The sequence below is a fragment of the Bufo bufo genome, chromosome 4 (assembly GCF_905171765.1).
Source record: "Bufo bufo chromosome 4, aBufBuf1.1, whole genome shotgun sequence".
NCBI lineage: Eukaryota > Metazoa > Chordata > Amphibia > Anura > Bufonidae > Bufo > Bufo bufo.
Genome location: NC_053392.1, coordinates 128,769,952 through 128,793,234, shown reverse-complemented (window position 1 = coordinate 128,793,234; position 23,283 = coordinate 128,769,952). Strand labels below are relative to the sequence as shown.

The 23,283-nt window shown below is 43.3% G+C and overlaps 1 protein-coding gene across 2 annotated transcripts in view; it reads right to left on the bottom strand.

The window, feature by feature from the left end:
* Positions 1 to 23,283, bottom strand: part of LOC120997661 (glypican-5-like) — a 363,591-nt gene that overhangs the window by 206,281 nt on the left and 134,027 nt on the right. The window contains exons 4-6 of one of the 2 annotated variants that reach the window (XM_040427856.1): positions 6,254 to 6,384; positions 5,855 to 5,914; positions 1,088 to 1,213 (exon numbers count right to left, since the gene is read on the bottom strand). In XM_040427856.1, coding sequence (XP_040283790.1) covers positions 1,088 to 1,213; positions 5,855 to 5,914; positions 6,254 to 6,384 — 317 coding nt within the window. The remainder of the gene's footprint in view (positions 1 to 1,087; positions 1,214 to 5,854; positions 5,915 to 6,253; positions 6,385 to 23,283) is intronic. The other variant, XM_040427857.1, reaches the window with a different exon arrangement.

Here is a 23,283-nt window from a genome sequence, read left to right as displayed (position 1 = left end):
ATGGATTGCTATCATCGAAGGAAAAATGAATTCCTAAGTTTATCAAGACATTTTGCAGGAGAACTTAAGGCCATCTGTCCACCAGCTGAAGCTCAAAAGATGGGTGTTGCTACAGGACAACGACCCAAAGCATAGAAGTAAATCAACAACAGAATGGCTTAAACAAAAGTAAATACACCTTCTGGAGTGGCCCAGTCAGAGTCCTGACCTCAACCCGATTGAGATGCTGTGGCATGACCTCAAGAAAGCGATTCACACCAGACATCCCAAGAATATTGCTGAACTGAAACAGTTCTGTAAAGAGGAATAGTCAAGAATTACTCCTGACCGTTGTGCACGTCTGATCTGCAACTACAGGAAACGTTTGGTTGAAGTTATTGCTGCAAAAGGAGGTTCAACCAGTTATTAAATCCAAGGGTTCACATACTTTTTCCACCTGCACTGTGAATGTTTACATGGTGTGTTCAATAAAAACATGGTAACAATTAATTCTTTGTGTGTTATTAGTTTAAGCAGCCTGTGATTGTCTATTGTTGTGACTTAGATGAAGATCAGATCACATTTTATGACCAATTTGTGCAGAAATCCATATCATTCCAAAGGGTTCACATACTTTTTCTTGCAACTGTATATTAGTAAGCTATAACTATGTACTTACACAATGTATCTAAGTAAAAAAAACATTAAAAAAAGTGTAGTTAACAGGTTTTCTGACCGTAAAGAACTGTAGTCACATGGTAATTTCACCCACTGCAAGCTCTAGCAGCATAAAAACAAAGGTGCAGCACAGAGCTGAGTAAGAAAATGATATGAAAAATAACTACTTCTGATCTATCTAGTCTATATTTTTATAGGTTTGGAAAACCCCTTAAGGGTTTAATTTTAACATCAACTCTTATACAGATCCTGGTTTGTCAGTTACATTCAGTACAAATGATAGAGGGTTATATTCAAAACACAATGATCTTAGCCATCTAGATTATTACTGCAAGCTTGAATGGGGGATCAGGTAGGAAACGTCTATCTATTTGTCCTCTGCAAAGACTCGAACAAGCTGTGTGATGTTCCTAGGATGAGATGGCCTTACCTTTCTACCACATCTTCTCCATTCCAGCATGTTGAACCATCTCTTACTGCCAGGTCCCCATCACACAAACGCTCTGCCATTGTGGTATAAAATGTCCTTGAAGGCTTCATGTACTTAATGAATTCGCTGAAACAAAGACAGACTGATCAACCAGTGCAACAAGCATAATGTCAGAAGGACACAAAATGCACAGGCTAAGCTGTAATGTGTAAGGGTATGACCAAATCAAGTGGCTGTGCTGTACGGGGATGCAGCCGCCTGTAGCCGAGTATTGTGCAAGTACTGTACATGTACAACCACATTGCTTCCTCTGTCTTTATTGTTAATGGCCATGCAGTTTTGCGGTTACCGCGCGGCCATTAACAATAAATACAGACGAGAACAATGCAGGTGCAATAGGTTAATATGATGCAGCTGTGCAGTACTCGGTGTCAGGCAGCGGCATCCAAAGCGGAGCTTGGCCACTAAATATGGTCATATCCTTATGCTTCTCAGAGAGACACACAGCGGTCCAGTAATATGTGCCTCCATACAGCACCATATTATGGAGATAATCTCCCCTAGAATACATCATTAGTTGGAGCATGAAATCCGCCCAAAAAATCCATATGCCTCTGTATGAAATTGGATAATTATGAATGTACGGTATGGCCCATTACACTGCTATGGGTGCGATACTACGGGTTCATAACACTCAGAGGTCATACAAGTCCATAATGCTGTTATCTCCACAAAATGTTCAAGTGCTCTGTCTCCAACAGGGATATATGTCTAATTTCCAGAATATGTGATCATTGCAAATATCTTCATTCGCCACTAACATTGCAGTTCATTATTGAAATGATTAATTCCATTTAGCATGTGAAAGGAGACCATATAGGTTCACAGCTGCCGAAATGTATACGGTTAGGGAATGGCAGCAAAAAATCCTCGTGATACAGCGGCCAAACCATCTACAACTATAATGTTCCTTAATACTTACTTCCAGCAGAGGGCAGTACTAGGCAAAGACTTTCAAGCCCTACACTGAATATGCTCCGACAAATAACTAGTTTATATGGATATATATGAAAATACAATATTTCTGTCATTACATAGAAAATCTGTAAACACTCTTTATAATACTAAAAAGCATCACATTATACACGGCAGACTGTCGATGTAGCCTGAGGTCATTGCCTATTGAAAAATATACAGTCGGGGTAGAAAAAATAGTCAAGTTTAAGCACACATACAAAGTTATTGTCGTGTGAATGTGATATAGTATGTGTTCAATTCCCTCTCTACATTTTCTGTTAGCAGCTATCTATGCAGGGATCCCGCAGCCATGGGTACATTCATACGACCGAAAAACAACCGTTAAAACAGATACAGTCAGTTTTTTCATGGTCATTTTGCATCCATCCATTTGACGTACCAAGACATACGGACGTCCCCGCGACAGTGAGTGGCAGGAGATCTTTGAGACTGGCAACACATGGTTTGATTTGACATGTTTAACTTGTGGATTAATAGGCGTCTGTGTTCTTTCTGGTACTGGCCACACCTTACCTTTCCCTATTTAGGGTCCATTCATACGACCGTAATTTGGGTCCGCATTTGTTCCGCAATTTGCGGACCCATTCACTTTCAATGGGGCTGGAACGGATGCGAATCTGCATTTTCGGGATCCGCATCCGCATTTTTGGGATCCGCGTCCGTTTTTTCGGGATCCGTTTTTTCAGGATCCGCAATTCCGTTCCTGAAAAAAATAGAACATGTCCTATTCTTGTCCGCAATTGCGGACCATAAAAGGCATTTTCTATTATAGTGTCTGTAATGTGCGGTCCGTAAATTGCAGACACTTACGGACGTGTGAGTGGACCCTTATAGTTGTTTCTCCCACAATGCTGTGCGGTTTATAGCTTCAGTTGGACCTGTGGATAGCTGGTGTTTGGATCTCAGCCGAGTTTCTGGTGCTGCCATAGCTTCTTAGAAGTTAAGTGTTACCTTTCCCTTTGTATTTTGGCTTTTCTGTCTGCTGCATTTCTTTGTTGTTTTTTATTAGGCATTAGGGAGACTCCTGTTCATCCTTCCTTTCGGAGGAACGGCATGTCTCTTTCCTGTCATTCCATTTCCCTCCTATGTTCGGTGTGGGGGTTCCTTCCCACACTAGAGCTGTATGAAGACTGTATGAATAATGACCCCCTCAGTGGCCCAAATTGTGAGTAATGACCCCCTTTGTGCCCCCCAGTATGAATAACGACCCCTGTTGTAACCACAGTAGGAATAATGACCTCCTTTGTGCCCCTCAGTAGGAATATTGTCCCTCTTAGTGTTCCCCATTCTGCTGGTGCCAAGAAAAAAAAAACCTCACCACTTGAACACTCAGGAACATTCGCTTCTCACTGGAGGAAGCAGGACCTGATGTTCCCAGTGTGATCAGGTAATCATCACGCAGGGAACTGCTGCTTCCAGTGAGGAGAAAATGTTCCCACAAGTGGGGAGGTGAGTTTTTTTTTTTACATAGCATACCTGTTTTTAATGACCTTTAAATGAGTGTACTCCTGTCTAAACAGCCATTAAAAACAGGCCAATTGATTTCAATTGGGTCCATCTGGCAGTGAAAACAGTCAAAAATAGGACAAGTCTTATATTTAGACAGCTGCTATTCACTGGCCGTTGAAAAAAATAGCCATGTGAATAGCCCCAAAGATTTTTATTTGTTCTGAAAACAGCCATAAAACAACTGTCGCATAGCCGTCATGTGAATGCAGCTTTAAGATGGCCATAGACCTTAGCTGTCGGCCGAATGTTGGTTCAGCCAACAGTTATTATTATGGAATCCCCTTATGCCTGTACACATGCTCAATTGGATTCATGTCAACCTCATTAGACATACCTTTAACACTTCCTAATGAGCTAATGAAGATGTTTTTTTCAAGTATCCTGGCATCATGTGCCAAAACAAGCAGGTGACTGTATCAAATAGCAATTCTGCTATTCAAATGTGATCTTTTTCGCCATCATTTTTGAAAAATTCCAGACCACAAAATGTATTTGGAAACCTTTCCAGACCGCTAAATGAATACATACTCTAGAACAGATCTTTTAATCAAAGAGATTGCTTGAGAGTGACCCCAAAATAAATTCAGTCTTCAGACCAGATTCCTAAATTCAAACCCCTGAGCAGTCCCAAAATTAATTCATACCCCAAATCAGACCCAAAATTACTTTAGATCCCAGATTAGACTGCAAAATTAATTCAGTACCGGGATCAGACACGTACATTAATTTATACCCAAGACCAGACCTCAAAACTGAAGGGGTTGTCTGAGAGTTTAAATTGGTATTCCCATCTGGGATATTGATGGAATATCGGTAGCATATGCCATCAATGTCAGGTGCAGGTCCTACATCTGGAACCTCCTATCTCCAGAACGGGACCCCCAAAGTGAACAGAGAGCAGCCGTATATGTGTGGCCACCCCCCGTTTACCACTATGGGAGTTCTGAAAATAGCAAAGCGTTGGCTTGTCTGTTTCTGGCAGTCCCATAGCGGTGAATGGAATGGTGGCTGCACTTGCATGTTGTGCTCTCTATTCACCGCTATGGAGCTTTTGTAAATAGCTCAGCCAGCTTGCTTGGCTATCTTCAGAACTCTCATACTGATGAATGGATAGAATGCCGGGCATGCATGGTGTGCTTTCCTTCACTACTGGGGCCCCATTCTCTAGACAGGATGGTAACATCACCACTAAGTACAGCCCAGTGATTGGCTGCAGAGATCATATAGATTTCCTTGTTCCTGCAAAGTAGACAAAGACCAGTTTGAACCATGAGATCATCAGAGGATTTTCCGTAAATAGTTGGACAACCCCTTTATTTCATACCCAGACTAGACCCCTGATTCAGTTCAGAACGTGAACAAATCCATAAATTTAAATCCCAGACCAAACCACAAAATTAATACAGATCCAAGCCCAGATTCCAAAATTAATTAAGACCCCACACCAGAACCCAAAAGTAATTCAGACCCCACCCAGACCCCAAAATGAATTTACAATTGCGTATGACATGGCTATGCTGCCATTCATTCAGATATTGTCCAGGTCACTTATTTAAATTATTCAATTTTTTTTTTTTGCCTTCCTCTGGATCAACTTGCAGGATAACAGGCCGAACTGGATGGACAAATGTCTTTTTTCGGCCTTATGTACTATATTACTATGTTAATTTCCACTTCCTCAATGGTCCCCATGGCTGTCATTTTTTCAGCTACAACTTCCAGCATGTCCTGACAGTCCGCAGCCACATGAACCATTGCCCTGTATAAGATAACAGGGTGAGACCATGAGTCTGTTTCTGGGGAAGTTCATAGAACAATGCTCCCTTCACCAAGATGAATAAACTTTTGATGTATGGTCACAAATTATTTTTATGTTGACACACTGGCAGACACACTCATACAAAATGACCACTGTAAGTTCTGCTGTAAACATTTACATTACTGCAACATGAAACCATTCATACTGCTGCCTAAAACTAATTTTCAGCCAGCTCTAGAGAAAAATATGTATCTGTCTACCAGAGATAAATGCATTTTTACATGTTAATACTGCACAGCTGGATTTGCCAGGTCCTACAAGGAGACAAGCAGCAGCCAAACATAATGTTATTGTCCAGCAGGAGGCTGAGGAGCACAAACATTCCAAGAGGAGCAACTGACCAGGCCAAACGGCGGAGGAAAGATTGAAAGTAAGCAACCAACCCATGCAGAATATCTTACCGAGAGATTCTTTTCAAACTGCGTGGCCTGTCATTCTTCGAAGCTTTCAGAGGTAGAGAGCTGGAGAATTCAAGGTGGAATAAAGAGCACCACCCGAGAGAAGGGAAGCAGTGTATCAGGCAAAGAGCAAGAGAAACAAAGGAAAAAGTTAATCAAATTAAAAAGTGTGTTTGATCTCATCCTACATGCAGGGGCAAAACCATTTGGAGTTGAAAGAAAATGAGGGTTTGTAAAATCATGCACAGCAGAATCAAAAGATCAGGAGAATCATCCATGAGGGTGTTCAAGAAACATGATGCAGAAGTGACATGCAATGAAATGAGCAAGAATAATCTTCAGATATACTTCTTGAAGGACATGAGAAACATTGCCTGGGTTTTATGATGACTTCCAGAATACCTTCTTAAATTTCCTAGAGAGTGGAGTTTTGTAACTGGTGGTGGTTTCACCACCTCTTCTTCTTTCATGGCCTTCTCTTCAGACTGTTGTTTGACAGGACTTTCTTGTAGTTCTCCACACACCTTTTCTACCTATACGGGAATACATAGAGTGTAATGAAAAACTGCAGGAAGAGGTAACCATGTCAGACTAGAACACATTTCACAACTACTAGACATGATCTACATTTTCTGCTGAATATGCTGCTTACCATATATTGTATTGATCTTGAAGAACATCATGTCTTACACTCCATTCACCTTCAATGCTGGTGGATTAGTGGATTCTACCTAACTCTAAGGCTGGCTAAATACCTTCCATGCCATCAGCTGACTAGTATCTCAACCAGCCCATACATGTGAACATTTGGCTTGGATGAGTGTGCATTTGTTTATAATAGTAAAGGGTCTAAGCTGCTGCCAGACACTTCTGGCGGTGGCGTAGCTCTTGCAAGAACAAAGAACTGGGCATGTTAAAATTCAGCATTCCTATGCAAGAAATAAAGAATATTGTTGGGTTTATATGTACGGTACCAGTTTGGACATAACTTTTCATTCCATGTTTTTCTTGTTTTTTTTCTACATTGTAGATTTATACTGAAGACATGAAAACGATGAAGGAACACATGTGGAATTAAGTAGTGAACAGAAAATTGTTAAACCAGAATTTGTTTTATACAATATATTTTAGATTCTTCAAAGTAGTCCCTTTTTCATTACTGACACCTTTGCACACTTTTGCCACTCTCTCAGTCATGGGGTAGTTACCTGGAATGTTTTTTAGTTAACTGGTATGCCTTGTCAATAGTTAATTTTTGGAATTTCATGCCCTCATAATGTGTTTGAGACCATCAGTTGTGTTGCACAGAGGTAGGCTTAGTACATGGTTCCATATTATGGCAAGAACCATTCAACTAAGTAAAGAGAAATGAGAGTCCACCATTACTTTAAGACATGAAGGTCACTCAATCAAGAAAATTTCCAGAACTTTGAAGGTATCCTCAAGTCATGAAAACCATCAAACACTATGATGAAAATGGCTCTCATGAGGACCAACCTAGGAAAGGAAGACCAAGAGTTACCTCTGCTGTAGAGGATGCATTCATTCATTACAGTTACTAGCCTCAGAAACCATAAATTAACAACACCTCAACTTACAGCCTACATAAATGCTTTACATTGATAAAGAACCAGACACATCTTAACATCAACTATTCAGAGGAGACTGAGAATCAGACCTCTCGCTGCAGAGAAGCCACTATTGCAAGACAACAGCACAAAGACGAGCATTGCTTGGGCAAAGAAACACAAGGAATCAACATTAGAATGGAAATCTGTACTTGTGTCAAAATTGGAAAATCTGATGGAAATCTGAGGTGTCAAAATTTGAGATTTTTGGTTCTTACTGCCATGTCTTTGGTGAGCGGCTGGTTTCTAGAAGTGTGGTTCCAACTGTGAATCATGGAAAAGGAAGTGTGATGGTGTGGGGGTGCTCTGCAGGTGACACTACTGTGGATTTATTTTAAATTAAAGGCACATTTGTTTTTCAACAGGACAATGACCCCAAACACACCTCCAGGCTATGTAAGGGCTATCTGACCAAAAAAAATACTGTGAAAGAGTCAGGGGTGGACTGGCCATAGACCCTACAGGGATTTTCCTGGTGGGCTGGTGCTGCACAGGGCCACCCGAGCACTCCTCACTGAAGCTGGCCATATAAATACTACTGGGGGAACTATAAGAGGAAGTCCAGGCAGCATGCTTAAGTTAGGGCTGGCTTGGTGTTATGGCCCTCCATATCCTAATTAGAGATAATTGGAGGAATAGGAGGACACAACATGGCAGCTATTGATGGCCACCACATTGAGGGCAATGAAAAGGTATTAATCCCCAAGTGAGGTCCTAGGGATAATAAAGTTGAAGGCAAGAAAAGTTGAAGGGTAATAAGACCCAAGAAATCCCACTAGGGACCCCCTCAATAGATGCTTTAAAACTTAGCTTTTATTAATTACAGTAAAATATATAAAAAAAATTACCCACAGTGTCAAATTACAATTATCCGTCAGCATTTTTTGTGTGTGAGGTATCGCAAGAAAAACAAAGTTGCTACTTGAGAGACTACTTTGGAACCACCACAGAGGGACAGCTTCTGGGGAATTTTCTGTGCTGCATTGTGATATTTGGTTCTTTGGGATGCTATTCTGTGCTGCACTATGGTATTGCTGACCCTGCAAAGTTGTATTGGACCCATTTACTTGTGTTGCCCCACCTTCTGTCAATTTGAACCAAACTACAACATTAGGGCCACTTTTAGGTTTTTCCAAATCCACCCTTGGATGAAGTGCTGCGTCAGATGACATGGCCTCAACAACCACCCACCTTAGCCCAATTAAGATGGTTTGGAATGAGTTGAACCACAGAGTGAAGGAAAAGCCGCCAAGCTCAGCACCTCTGTATGCTCTTTCAGCCAAGTGCTCAGGACCTCTGGGAGCTCCTTCAGCCAAGTGCTCAGCATCTCTGGGAGTTCTTTCAAGACTATTAGAAAACTATTCCAGGTGATTACCTTATGAAGCTGATGTCTTCAATATGAGTCTACAATGTACAAAGTAAATATTATTTTTTTTAAATTAGGGAGTGAAAAAGGTGTGTCAAAACCTTTGACCCGTACTGTACATTTTCTTCTCTGGTGGCTCCTAATTTTTTACATTTTTCTGTGGCCAAAATTTTGGCCCAACCTCTCTCGCATTCAGTGGTGGCCCAGACACACTCAATAGCTTCTCTGCCCTGTGTCTCCTTTCAGTGCTGGAGTAGTGATCTCATTGTGAAGCAGCCCAGACACCTTTCATTAATTTTCCCTACTTCTAATTTCATAGAAATATATAGCTCAATCTCTCTTTAGACAGTGGAGAAGAAAATTGGGAGGGGGCATTGCACACCATAATCACAGGTGGATTAGCCATATTGGCCATAGACCCTACAGGGAAATTTCTTTGTGGGCCAATGCCCATGTGGGCGCTTAATAACTCCTCCTGGCTGTCAGCAAGCTACATAAAAATCTGATGCTCACTGCATTAATTAATGTAGGAGCAACAGGCACTTATACACTGTGGTATTTGGTTCTGCTGATGAAATATGTAGTCCTGTACTGTGGTTTCTGGTTCTGCTATAGCAGTATATTGTGCTTCACTGTGGTATTTGTTTTTTTATGGAGCAGTATATTGTGCTGTACTGTTGTTTCTGGTTCTGCTATAACAGGATATTGTGCTTCACTGTGGTATTTGGTTCTGCTGGGGCAGTATATTGTGCTGTACTGTGGTTTCTGATTCTGCTATAGCAGTATATTGTGCTGCACTGTGGTATTTGGTTCTGCTGGGGCAGTATATTGTGCTGCACTGTGGTATTTGGTTCTGCTGGGGCAGTATATTGTGCTGTACTGTGGTTTCTGATTCTGCTATAGCAGGATATTGTGCTGCACTGTGGTATTTGGTTCAGCTGGGGTCGTATATTGTGCTGCACTGTGGTATTTGGTTCTGCTATGGCAGTAAATTGTGCTGCACTGTGGTATTTGGTTCTGCTATGGCAGTAAATTGTGCTGCACTGTGGCATTTGGTTCTGCTGGGGTAGCATTTTGTCCTGGACTAAGGTAATGTTGGCTCCACCCACTTTGCTGTCCAGCCTTCTATCAATTTGTATTATCGTTTATGCTTTGCACTACAGAAGGACAATATTTTGTATTTTTTAATCAAATAGAACTGCTAAAATAAAATAAAAAAGCAGCGGCCAAAAAAAAAAAAATAATAATTTCTATGAATATTGAGTATAAAAAATAGCCCTGTCTGGTGAAAACTGGTACAGATTAAGCACTCCCTCGCATATACTGTAACAGTAATTTGCAGCCTTCAGCATTTCTGACTTTGTATGTTAAGAGCAGGTGCTTCAGGTGCTGTATAGTACACTGTGTACCAGAAAAATGTAGTGGAGCCACCTTCACTTGGTGTCCAAAGGAGCAGCCCATCCTGCCACAGGTTAAGGTCACTAGAGACCATGTAGTCAGGGGCATAGAGGGTGCAGAGGATGCAGTCGTTACCGGGCCCAGGAGCCTGAGGGGGCCCAAAAAGACCCTTGTGCCACATAAGAAGACACACAAAGCACTGAGGGAAGGGGTGCCCAAGCTTAGCTCTTGCACCAGGGTCCATGAGCCTTTATCTACACCCCTGCATGTAGTGCCATAATGTGCTGGAGAGAAGTGCTATTAGGCAGCCAAAAGAGGTGTTTCATCAGTGAAATGATGATATTGCTTGGTTGGATCATCCACTCAATCACATGCCACAGATAACCAATATCCAAGGCGTTGTTTTTTTGGTCTAGTTTCAAGTTACGAAGGTCCAAAAAAGACCACTGCATCTTGAAAATATTGTCACCTGAGGCCATTGTAACTTGAGGGACCATGGTATAGCAGTAGAGTAGGAGAAACATTGTAAAGGGTCTTGCTAAAGTGACAAAATTAGGCATAAAATGACCAGATTTACTAAGTTTCTGTCACTGACGTAACAGTAAAGTGAAATGTATTTCTGAATGCATACAGCACATACTGTAGTACTTGAGCATTAAGGTTTCTGTTTCAGAATTATGGGAAGCCCAGTCATGAGTCCCTGTGGTAATATCAAAGTAGCACCTGCAAAAACCTCAGAAATTAGATCCCTAACTGTAATGGGAAATGTAAGGAAACTAAACACTCCTAAAAAGGAGCCTGCAAAATTCTACTAGCTGTATTATCACATAAAATGTAAGTGATGCTTCACCTTCAGATATTGGAACATGTCATATAAAGTTATCGGTGAAATCAGTGCCCAATGGCTCCATCCTGACATCTTTGGATCTAGATTTTTCCCCCCAATTGTTTGAGCTGCAAGCCATTTAGACATGGCCTTGCAGTTCGCCCGGCGGTCGTTTCGCGGCGAACTTTGCTAGTTTGTTATTCACTGATTATGCAAACATATGGCGATATTCGCACGCGCCATATTTTTTTGCATAGCGCCGAACTTTGACCCATGACACATCCATCAGGTGGGACAGAACAGCCAATTAAGACGTTTCAGCACATGGACACACCCCCAACCCTATAACAGAACCCGATCTGGCAGCCATTTTACATTATGTGTTTTGCCAGTGTAGGGAGAGGTTGCTGTTTGGAGCAGGGCCAGACTGTTAGGGACACAAATTTCTAGCTAATAGGGCCACAAAAGTCCTTTTAAGGACTGGTATAGGTGTGCTATTGATAGATGTGACATAGAGGGGTGTGATTTACCTATAATATATAATAGAAATTATATTAAAGTTATATTATATTATTTATTTGTATTGTGCAGCAGTTGTGGGCGGTTCTGCTGCTAGAGGGACAAACCCTATTGGAGTAACTAATTGCAATGATTGTGATATACCTGTTGCCCCCCAAAAAAATGCTTGAGGGCTGCGATATACCTTCTTCCACAAAATACTGATTGAGGGGTGCTATATACCTGTCTCCCCCAAATACTGATTGAGGGGTGCTATATACCAGTTTCCGCCAAATACTGATTGAGAGGTGCCATATACCTTCGTCCACAAAATACTGATTGAGGGGTGCTATTGCTATATACCTTCTTCCACCAAATACTGATTGAGGGCTGCAATTACACCTGCTTCCACAAATTACTGATTAAGGGGTGCTTTATACCTGTTTCCGCCAAATACTGATTGAGGGGTGCTATATATCTGTTTCCGCCAAATACTGATTGAAGGGTGCTATTGCTATATACCTTCTTCCACCAAATACTGATTGAGGGCTGCAATTACACCTGCTTCCACAAAATACTGATTGAGGCGTGCTATATACCTGTTACTGACAAATACTGATTGAAGGGTGCTATATACCTTCTTCCACCAAATACTGATTGAGGGCTGCGATACACCTGCTTCCACAAAATACTGATTGAGGGACGTCATATACCTGTTTCCGCCAAATACTGATTGAGGGGTGCCATATACCTTCTTCCGCAAAATCCTGATTGAGGGGTACTATATGCCAGTTTCCGCCAAAATACTGATTGAGGGGTGCTATATACCTTCTTCCACAAAATACTGATTGAGGGGTGCTTTTGCTATATACCTTCTTCCACCAAATACTGATTAAGGGCTGCGATACACTTGCTTCCACAAAATACTAACTGAGGGGTGCCATATACCCGTTTCCACCAAATACTGATTGAGGGGTGCTATATACCTTCTTCCACCAAATACTGATTGAGGTCTGTGATACACCTGCTTCCACAAAATACTGATTGAGGGGTGCCATACACCTGTTTCTGCCAAATACTGATTGAGGGGTACTATATACCTATTTTCGCCAAATACTGATTGAGGGGTGCTATATACCTTCTTCCACCAAATACTGATTGAGGGCTGTGATACACCTGCTGTCACGGCTGTAAGTGAGCAACTAGAGCATACACAGAAAATAGAGCCACTGACCGGACCCAAACTAGGGAGGATAAAGGGTGACCCCTGTCAGACCCTCAAAGCTTTCCCTATGCTGCTAAGCACATACCCGGATCCTAAAGGTGGAACGAGGCATGCCCGCGTACCTAAGACTGATGACCACTGTAACCCCTACAATAGTGGAAGGGGCACGGCCACCGGTGCCCTGCTCAGTATATGGAGGGAACCGTGGTCGCCTCGGATCCGGTCAGAAAACAAAGAGATACACTACAATGTCTGCACACTTAGCTGAAGGTGCTGCGGCAGCAGAGAAGACGGATCCAAAGACAGGTGGCAATATCCGGAGTACTTGCTGCAGCAGAACAAAGGTCCAGGGAAAGATAGCATACAAGTGAAGATACTCAAGCAAGAGCTACAACTCAAATGAGAAATATAATCCACACTCTACAAAAGGAGGAGGGGTGATTTAAAGACAGAGAAATCAAACATAGGAGGAACAGCTGGAAGGAAGGAAACAGAAAGTAATGACCTCATCCCAGGGGCGGAGAAACAGAGCAGTGAGAACTCCTCCAAGCTCTGGTAGTGACATCATCACAGGGGTGGAGAAACAGAGCTGTGAGAACGTCTCAAAGCTCTGGTAGTGACAGTACCCCCTCCTCTACGGGTGGACTCCGGACACCCAGGACCCACCTTCTCAGGATGAGCCCTATGAAATGCCCTGATGAGGCGAGTGGCTTTAATGTCCGACACCGGAACCCACATCCTCTCCTCAGGACCATAACCCCTCCAATGAACGAGGTACTGAAGAGAACCGCGGACAATGCGAGAGTCCACAATTCTGGAAACCTCAAACTCCAGATTGCCATCAACCAAAATCGGAGGAGGAGGCAAAGAGGAGGGTACCGTGGGCTGGACATATGGTTTTAAGAGAGATCTGTGAAAGACATTATGTATCTTCCAAACCCGTGGAAGATCAAGACGGAAGGCAACAGGATTGATGACTGACAAAATTTTATAAGGCCCAATAAACTTGGGACCCAATTTCCAGGAGGGAACCTTCAGTTTAATATTTCTTGTAGACAACCACACCAGATCACCCACATTCAGGTCCGGACCAGGCACACGTCTCTTATCAGCCACACGCTTATACTTCTCACTCATCTTTCTAAGATTACTCTGAATCTTTTGCCAAATGGTAGACAAAGACGAGGAAAATCTCTCCTCCTCAGGTAAACCAGAAGGAGCCCCTCCCGAGAATGTCCCAAACTGCGGATGGAACCCATATGCACCAAAGAATGGTGACTTATCAGAAGATTCCTGACGACGGTTGTTCAGAACAAACTCAGCAAGAGGGAGAAATGAACACCAATCCTCCTGGTTCTCTGCCACAAAACAGCGCAAATATGTCTCCAGATTCTGATTGAGGCGCTCAGTCTGACCATTCGACTGCGGGTGAAAAGCAGAAGAGAAGGACAGCCGAACCCCCAGGCGAGAACAGAAAGCCTTCCAGAATCTGGACACAAACTGCGTGCTTCTATCGGAAACAATATCAGAGGGAATGCCATGCAACTTAACAATATGGTCGACAAAAGCTTGCGCCAACGTTTTAGCATTGGGTAAACCAGGGAAAGGTACGAAATGAGCCATCTTGCTAAAACGGTCCACCACCACCAGGATCAGCGACTTCCCTGAGGAACGAGGAAGATCCGTGATAAAGTCCATGGACAGGTGTGTCCAAGGACGGGAAGGTATGGGTAACGGGAGAAGGGAACCTGAAGGCCGTGAACGAGGGACCTTAGCGCGAGCGCACGTCTCACAAGCAGCCACAAAACCCTCCACCGACTTACGAAGAGCCGGCCACCAAAATCTCCGAGCAATGAGATCTACCGTGGCTCTACTCCCGGGGTGACCAGCAAGAACAGTATCATGATGCTCCTTGAAGAGTTTGTGACGTAGCTCAGGAGGCACAAACAACTTCCCAGAAGGACAACGGGCAGGTGCCTCAGTCTGGGCAGCCTGGACCTCGGCCTCCAAATCAGAATATAGAGCAGAAACAACTACCCCCTCCGCCAAAATGGGACCCGGGTCCTCGGAGTTTCCTCCTCCCGGAAAACAGCGAGAGAGAGCATCAGCCTTCACATTTTTGATCCCAGGGCGGAATGTAACGACAAAATTGAATCTGGAGAAGAACAGAGACCATCTGGCCTGTCTCGGATTCATACGCCTGGCCGACTCCAAGTATGCCAGATTCTTATGGTCGGTAAAAACGGTGATAGGGTGCCTGGCCCCCTCCAACCAATGACGCCATTCCTCGAAAGCCAACTTGATGGCCAACAACTCCCTATCTCCCACATCATAGTTTTTCTCTGCCGGGGAGAGTTTTTTAGAGAAAAAGGCACAGGGTCGCCATTTGGCAGGAGAAGGGCCCTGGGACAAAACCGCACCCACACCCACCTCGGAAGCATCCACCTCAACAATAAAAGGTAAGGAAACATCGGGATGCACCAAGACGGGAGCAGACACAAAACTCTCTTTAATCTTATAAAAAGCTGCAAGCGCCTCCTCCGACCAAGAGGAAAAATCCGCCCCCTTTTTTGTCATGTCAGTGAGGGGTTTGACAACAGAGGAATAATTCAAAATGAACTTTCTGTAATAGTTCGCAAAACCCAGAAAGCGCATCAATGCATTCTGATTCTCGGGAAGCTCCCACTCAAGTACAGCACGGACCTTCTCCGGATCCATGCGAAAACCAGAAGCAGAGAGGAGAAAACCCAGAAATTGAATCTCTGATACCATAAAAACACATTTCTCCAGCTTGGCGTACAATTTATTTTCCCGCAGAATCTGCAGAACCTGAAAAAGATGATCCTGATGGGTCTGAACATCAGGGGAAAAAATCTAAATATCATCAAGATACACCAATACAAATTTCCCCATTAAATGGTAGAAAATACTGTTAACAAAATGCTGAAAGACGGCCGGAGCATTCATCAGGCCGAAAGGCATAACGAGATTCTCGAAATGCCCGTTAGGGGTATTAAAGGCCGTTTTCCATTCATCCCCCTCTCTGACCCTGACCAGGTTGTACGTGCCTCTCAAATCCAATTTGGAAAAAACCTTGGCCCCAACAATTTGGTTGAAGAGGTCCGGGATCAGAGGAAGGGGATAGGGATCGCGAATCGTGATACGGTTCAGCTCCCTAAAATCTAGGCAAGGTCTCAGAGAGCCATCTTTTTTTTTAAAAAAAAAAAACACCGGCAACAGGTGATTTTGAGGGACGAATATGCCCCTTATCGAGACTCTCGGAGATATAGGTTCGCATTGCGATTCTTTCCGGTTGTGAGAGATTGTAGAGGCGTGCTTTTGGCAGCTTGGCGCCGGGAATGAGGTTAATGGGACAGTCAAACTCCCGGTGAGGAGGTAGCTCCTGAACACCGCTCTCGGAAAACACGTCCGAGAAATCAGAGAGAAATGATGGCACAGTTTTAGTAGACACCTCTGCAAAAGTCGCTGTGAGACAATTCTCTCTACAAAAGTCACTCGACTCATTTATTTGCCTTCCTTGCCAATCAATAGTGGGGTTATGTCTAGTGAGCCAGGGTAACCCCAAAACTAGAGGAGAAGGCAATCCGTTAAGGACAAAACAAGATATATCCTCCACATGAGTGTCACCCACAGCCAACCGGATATTGTGAACAATGCCCTTCAGAGATCTCTGTGAGAGTGGAGCAGAGTCAATAGCAAAAACAGGTATATCCTTTTCTAATGTACAAACCTGAAAACCATGCATGGCTACAAATTGAGTGTCAATAAGATTGACGGCCGCTCCACTATCGACAAAAATCTCACAAGAAATTACTTTGCTCTCTAGCGCCACCCTGGCAGACAGGAGAAAACGGGAACTGCAGGTCAGAGGAAAAGCATCAATTCCTACATCAACTTTGCCCAAAGTAGCAGATGAAGCAGAGTTTGATGATTTACCTTTTGAGGTTTTTCTCTTATTATCGCTCTTAGTACAGTTCAAGAATCTCCTAGACGGACAAACATTTGCCAAATGACCTATGCCCCCACAACAAAAACACACCATACTCTGAGGACTAAATCCTCTTTTATCAGGGGCAAGTCGACCTAGCTGCATGGGCTCCTCCTCAGAGGGGACCGAGACAGGATGAGGCCCTTGCACACTGAATGAGTCCGCACCACTGCCCCTAGACTGACAATGGCTGGACAGAGAGGTCTCGTTTCTTTCTCTTAGACGCCTGTCAAGGCGTACCGCCAATGACATGGCAGACTCTAAGGACGTTGGTCTCTCATGGAAAGCAAACGCATCTTTCAATCTCTCTGAGAGACCATGACAGAACTGACTCCGGAGTGCAGCATCATTCCAACCTGAATCAGCTGCCCATCTCCGAAATTCAGAACAATAAAACTCCGCAGACAGTTTGTTCTGGCATAAAAAACGTAAGTTAGATTTGGCCAGCGCAACACGATCCGGGTCATCATATATCTGCCCCAGGGCCACAAAAAGTCTTTCCACGGATCGAAGGGAGGGATCCCCTGATGGCAGCAAAAATGCCCAAGTCTGAGCATTACCCCTGAGCAGGGAGATGGCAATCCTCACCCTCTGCTCCTGATTACCAGAGGAATGGGGACACAAGCAAAAATGGAGTTTGCATGCCTCTCTGAAGCGAACAAAATTCTCACTGCCCCCGGAGAACGTTTCCGGAAGTGAGACCTTTGGCTCGCAACAGACTCCATGGGCCGGGGCAGAGCCCAATGCTTGAAGCTGAGTCATAGATTGACGGAGATCCGCTACCTCCAAAGAAAGACCCTGCATGCGGTCAACCAGGCCAGAAAGCGGATCCATGTCAAAAGAGACGGTTTTGGTGGATTATAATGTCACGGCTGTAAGTGAGCAACTAGAGCATACACAGAAAATAGAGCCACTGACCGGACCCAAACTAGGGAGGATAAAGGGTGACCCCTGTCAGACCCTCAAAGCTTTCCCTATGCTGCTAAGCACATACCCGGATCCTAAAGGTGGAACGAGGCATGCCCGCGTACCTAAGACTGATGACCACTGTAACCCCTACAATAGTGGAAGGGGCACGGCCACCAGTGCCCTGCTCAGTATATGGAGGGAACCGTGGTCGCCTCGGATCCGGTCAGAAAACAAAGAGATACACTACAATGTCTGCACACTTAGCTGAAGGTGCTGCGGCAGCAGAGAAGACGGATCCAAAGACAGGTGGCAATATCCGGAGTACTTGCTGCAGCAGAACAAAGGTCCAGGGAAAGATAGCATACAAGTGAAGATACTCAAGCAAGAGCTACAACTCAAATGAGAAATATAATCCACACTCTACAAAAGGAGGAGGGGTGATTTAAAGACAGAGAAATCAAACATAGGAGGAACAGCTGGAAGGAAGGAAACAGAAAGTAATGACCTCATCCCAGGGGCGGAGAAACAGAGCAGTGAGAACTCCTCCAAGCTCTGGTAGTGACATCATCACAGGGGTGGAGAAACAGAGCTGTGAGAACGTCTCAAAGCTCTGGTAGTGACACCTGCTTGCACAAAATACTGATTGAGGGGTGCTATATACCTTTCCATGGCCTGTGCAGTCGCCAGACTTATCGCCAATCAAGCATTTATGGGTCCAGCTGGGATGTCAGCTTCGACAAATGTGCCCAATCGTATCTCATCTTGTATCCAGGCTAAAGGCAGCCCAACAGGGTCCTAGAGCCTCCTTTCAATTATACAGTTTTCTGCAATAAATGTATCCTTTGCCTCTAATATTGTAATCATTTACATATATCATCATTACATTCACATAGAGAAAGTTTCATTTAATTCCAGCCACGCCTTTGTTGTGTCTTATTCATTATTTTTTTCAATGTATGTATATAGTGCATTTGGAAAGGCTTCAGATCCTTTAACTTTTTCACATTTTGTTATGTTGTGGCCTTGTGCTAAAATAAAAAATAAAAATGAAGTTTCCCCCCCCATCATTCTGCACTCACTATCCCATAATGGGAAAGTGAAAGCAGAATCTTAGAAATTTTTGCTAATTTATTAAAAAGGAAAAATAAAATTTTGCATGGACATAAGTATTCATACCCTTTGCTATGACAGTGGAAATTTAGATCTTGGGCCTCCCATTTATTTTGATCATCTTTGGGATGTTTTTACACCTTGATTGGAGTCCACCTGGGGTAAAGTCAGTTGATTGGACGTGATTTGGAAAGACACAGCCCTGTCTATATAAGGCCTCACAGCTGTCAATGCATATCAGAGCAAAAACCAAGCCACGAGGAGGAAAGAACTGCCTATGGAGATCAGAGACAGGATTGTGTGGAGGCACAGATCTAGAGAAGGGTTCAAAAGATTCTGCTAAACTTAAAGTTCCCAATAGCACAGTAGCCTCCATAATTCTTAACTGAAAGACGTTTGGGACAACCAGGACTCTTCCTAGAGCTGGTCGCCCCAATAAACAAAGTAATTGGGGTAGAAGGGCCTTGGTAAGATAGGTGACCAAGAAACCAATGGTCATTTTGGCTGAGCTCCAAAGCCAGAAAGAAGCCTCTCAGTAAAAGAAACATAAAAGCCCACCTGGAATTTGCAAAAAAGCACCTAAAGAACTCTCAGACTGAGAAACAAGATTCTCTTGTCTGATATATGGTTGTCACGATACCAAAATTTTGATTAGATTTCGATACCATAAAAAAGTATTGCGATACTTGATACCACGCAAAAAAAATAAAACACCAAAAAAGCTGTGTACATTCAAATATTTTATGGAACGTCCAGCCCATAATAGAACAGTCCTATCCTATTTTTTGGAGGAACAAGGTGACTAAAAATTGCGCAGTTTTGATTTTTTTTCTGTTATGGCTTTCACCGCATAGGAAATATTTTTAAATATTTTAATAGCTCACATTTTTTTGGGGCGTGGCGATATGTAATATGTTTATTTTTTATTGTTTGTAAATTTTATATGTAAAATTGGGAAAGGGAACGATTTAAACTGTTAGTATTTTCATGTTTATTTTTTTTACTTTTTCTTTACTAACTATTAGCCCCCTTAGGGGCTAGAACGCTTATCCTATTCACCCTAATAGAGATCTAATAGGGTGAATAGGACCTCACACTCTCCCTGCTGCCTTTTGCATAGTACACACGGCAGCAGGGAGCTTACCATTGCAGCCAAGGCTTCAGAAGCGTCCTGGCTGCCATGGTAACCTATCAGAGCCCCGTGATTACACTGCTGGGGCTCTGATCAGAAATGCCACTGCCATTAATGAAGAGGAGGGGAGGGTAACCTCTGGCCACTGCCAACAATAAATATATAACAAAGAAAAAATGTGGGTGATTCAGTCAGCACAACCTGTATGCAGGTGCACATCGCTATGGCGAAATACATATACAAACGCAAAATACAAATGCAATAGCACTCTGCAACCAGCATTCTGCCCTGCCTCTATGCTGGATGAGGCATTGGTGTATATTTTGGCCAAAGCGTAATAAGCCACTCACCACGTCAAGGTCACTCTATGGAGTGGTCCCTAACACTAGTTCCTACCTGTTTATGGGCCATGACATTAGTGTTAGGGACCACTCCATAGAAGCGACCTTGACGTGGTGAGTGGCTTATTACGCTTTGGCCAAAATGTACACCAATGCCTCATCCAGCATAGAGGCAGGGCAGAATGCTGGTTGCAGAGTGCTATTGCATTTGTATTTTGCGTTTGTATATGTATTTCGCCATAGCGATGTGCACCTGCATACAGGGTTGTGCTGACTGAATCACCCACATTTTTTCTTTGTAGTATATATTGGAGGCGTGGCGATCTCCATGCAGTCATGCACACCTGACCAGTCAATCTGTCCTAGAGGCTGGTTTTAAAGTCAGTATAAAACTGAGTCTGCTTATATAGCACCTACCAGTAGCCATTTGGCTCCAGGAGAAGTATATAGTGGGCTCAGCATGCATGTTGGTACTTGCATCCCTGGATCCGATGAAAGCTGTAATGGCACCGGACGGGGTTAAAAGCAGAGTGTGCTTGGCGTGCATGCTGCACCTGCATTCCCTGGACTTTGTGTGGCTGTCATGGCCCATAAACAGGTAGGAACTAGTGTTAGGGACCACTCCATAGAGGCGACCTTGACGTGGTGAGTGGCTTATTACGCTTTGGCCAAAATGTACACCAATGCCTCATCCAGCATAGAGGCAGGGCAGAATGCTGGTTGCAGAGGGCTATTGCATTTGTATTTTGCGTTTGAATAAATATATAACAATGGGGGGGGAGGTGCGCCTGAGGCCACTGCACCACCAATGATACTAATACTTGGGGGGAGGGCGCACTGTGCCACCAATGGCTATAATTTATAATACTGGGGGGGTGCACTGCGCCACCAATGAATGCAAAACACATTAATTCAAGTATAGGCAGCGGTAAATAGTAAGACCCGGTATCGTATCAATCAGATCTAAAAGTATCGATTGTGTATCCTGATGCATCCTTAGTCTGATAAAACCAAGATTTAACTTTTTGTCCTCAATTCTAAGCATCAAATCTAAATGAAACCAGGTACTGCGCGTCAATTGCCTAATTCTATCTCTACAGTGTAGCATAGTGGTGGTAGTATCATGCTGTGGGGGTGTTTTTCAGTGGTTTGCACAGGTAGACTGGTCAGGGTTGAGAGAAAGTTGAATAGAGCAAAGTACAGAGATATTCTATGCAACATAACAAAATGTGAAAAAAATTTAATGGTCTGAAGACTTTCCAAATGTGCTGTGTATATACACCCAGGACTTTACCTCTACAAATGGCACAACAATGCAAAAGGGTGCAAGCCACAGGCTCCTCATCTTCAAGTACCTCCCCGACAACTAAGTCCATAAAAATGGCTGGTTTTAGTGAATAGAAATGAAAATATGTAATGAGTATGCTGCCATTTTTGTGGATTGATTTGCCATATTTTTCGGCCTATAAGACGCACCTTAGTTTATATATAAAGTGAAAAGAAAATTACATTTGTATCAATTACTCCAATTGTTCTATTAACAAGAGCTTCTATTTCACATACTACTTCATCCATAAGAAACAGACAAACGATCTTATCACTTTCGTTACAACTATCAAGCAAAACCACGCCTTCTTCCTATTAACCCTTTCAGCACCAGTTATAAACGGTGGAATTAGCATACCCTGTAATGAAAAAATTTACTTATTTAAACATCTACCAGACTTGTATAACCTCAAAAAACTGCTCATCATTTCATTATAACTACTCCCCATTACGACAATCCTATCTTATCAAAAACTAAAACCCTATTCAACATAGCATATGGTATTACCCCAGATGATGAGCAATTTGTTGAACCGGCCATCCTACTTCTGTCAATCCACCAATGATGTGCTTCTTCTCAAAGTCAAATGGGCAAAATGGCTTCAAGTGCGTTGTAGAGGCATGTCTAACATTTTGGCTAAGCCAATAATAGTGCGTACAGGCCTTGGGATAAAGACAGACAGGATTTCTGAGGAAAAGTGCAGCCTGATCTGTAAGTGTGTTAACCCTCTGAGTATCTTGCAAGAACATTGTGCCTGCCATTTGTATAAGCCTGATTGTGACTGCTGCTGGAACTGAACAAAAGACTGTAAATAGTTGATTGTTTCCAGTAAAAGTAAGTTTTGGTTCACCACAAAATCGCGTTCCTCAATTATTCCTATTATAAATCGGTGTGCCACCGTTACCGGCACTGGCGTCACGTACTTAAAGCGACCTTGCCACCGGCACATTAAACCTGCAACACCCAGGGCACCTCACCTACCCCTAGCCTGGTCCCTATACATTGAGAATGCCCCAGAGGACTTCTGTGCCAGCCTCTCCATCACTGCTGTACGCCTGCCCAGGGTCTTCTTATAAACTGTGAGTAACCAAGAGCAACCCTCGTTTGCCTATTAACCGTGGCCTCACCATCGCAATACCCTGCAGGGCTGCGTACTGCAGACCTTAGGATGCATTTTGCTTAGCAAATCTCCCTAAATGTGTGTGATTCACTTCAATCAGCAAGAAGTCAGGAACATCCTGCACAGAACATACACCACATATGATAGAGTCTACTATATCATCTATGCATTGACAGCTTCACTGTGCATTGAGGCCATTGCCCTGCTGATAAAGTTATCAGTGGGCCGGTGTTCTTGGAGACATGTATCTGCTGTAGACCAAAGCTTACATAAGAATGTAATAATCCAACTCCAGGACACTGTCCAAGATTAACAAAGTGTGCTAAGTATTAATACAGTTCCTTCTTACTTAGTAAATACAGATAAGTGCCCGTATCGGCACCTGGCGTGAGGGTGTCCAGCACCCCCCTTGGCAAGCAGAATAATAAAGCAATTCATGTTTCAAGGTTTGGAAAAAGAGCGAAGTCTTGGCACCATCAGGCCAGCTCAGCCTTCAGAAGCTTTCACGGTTGCTGAGGTCAGCTTGACTCTTCAATGGACTTT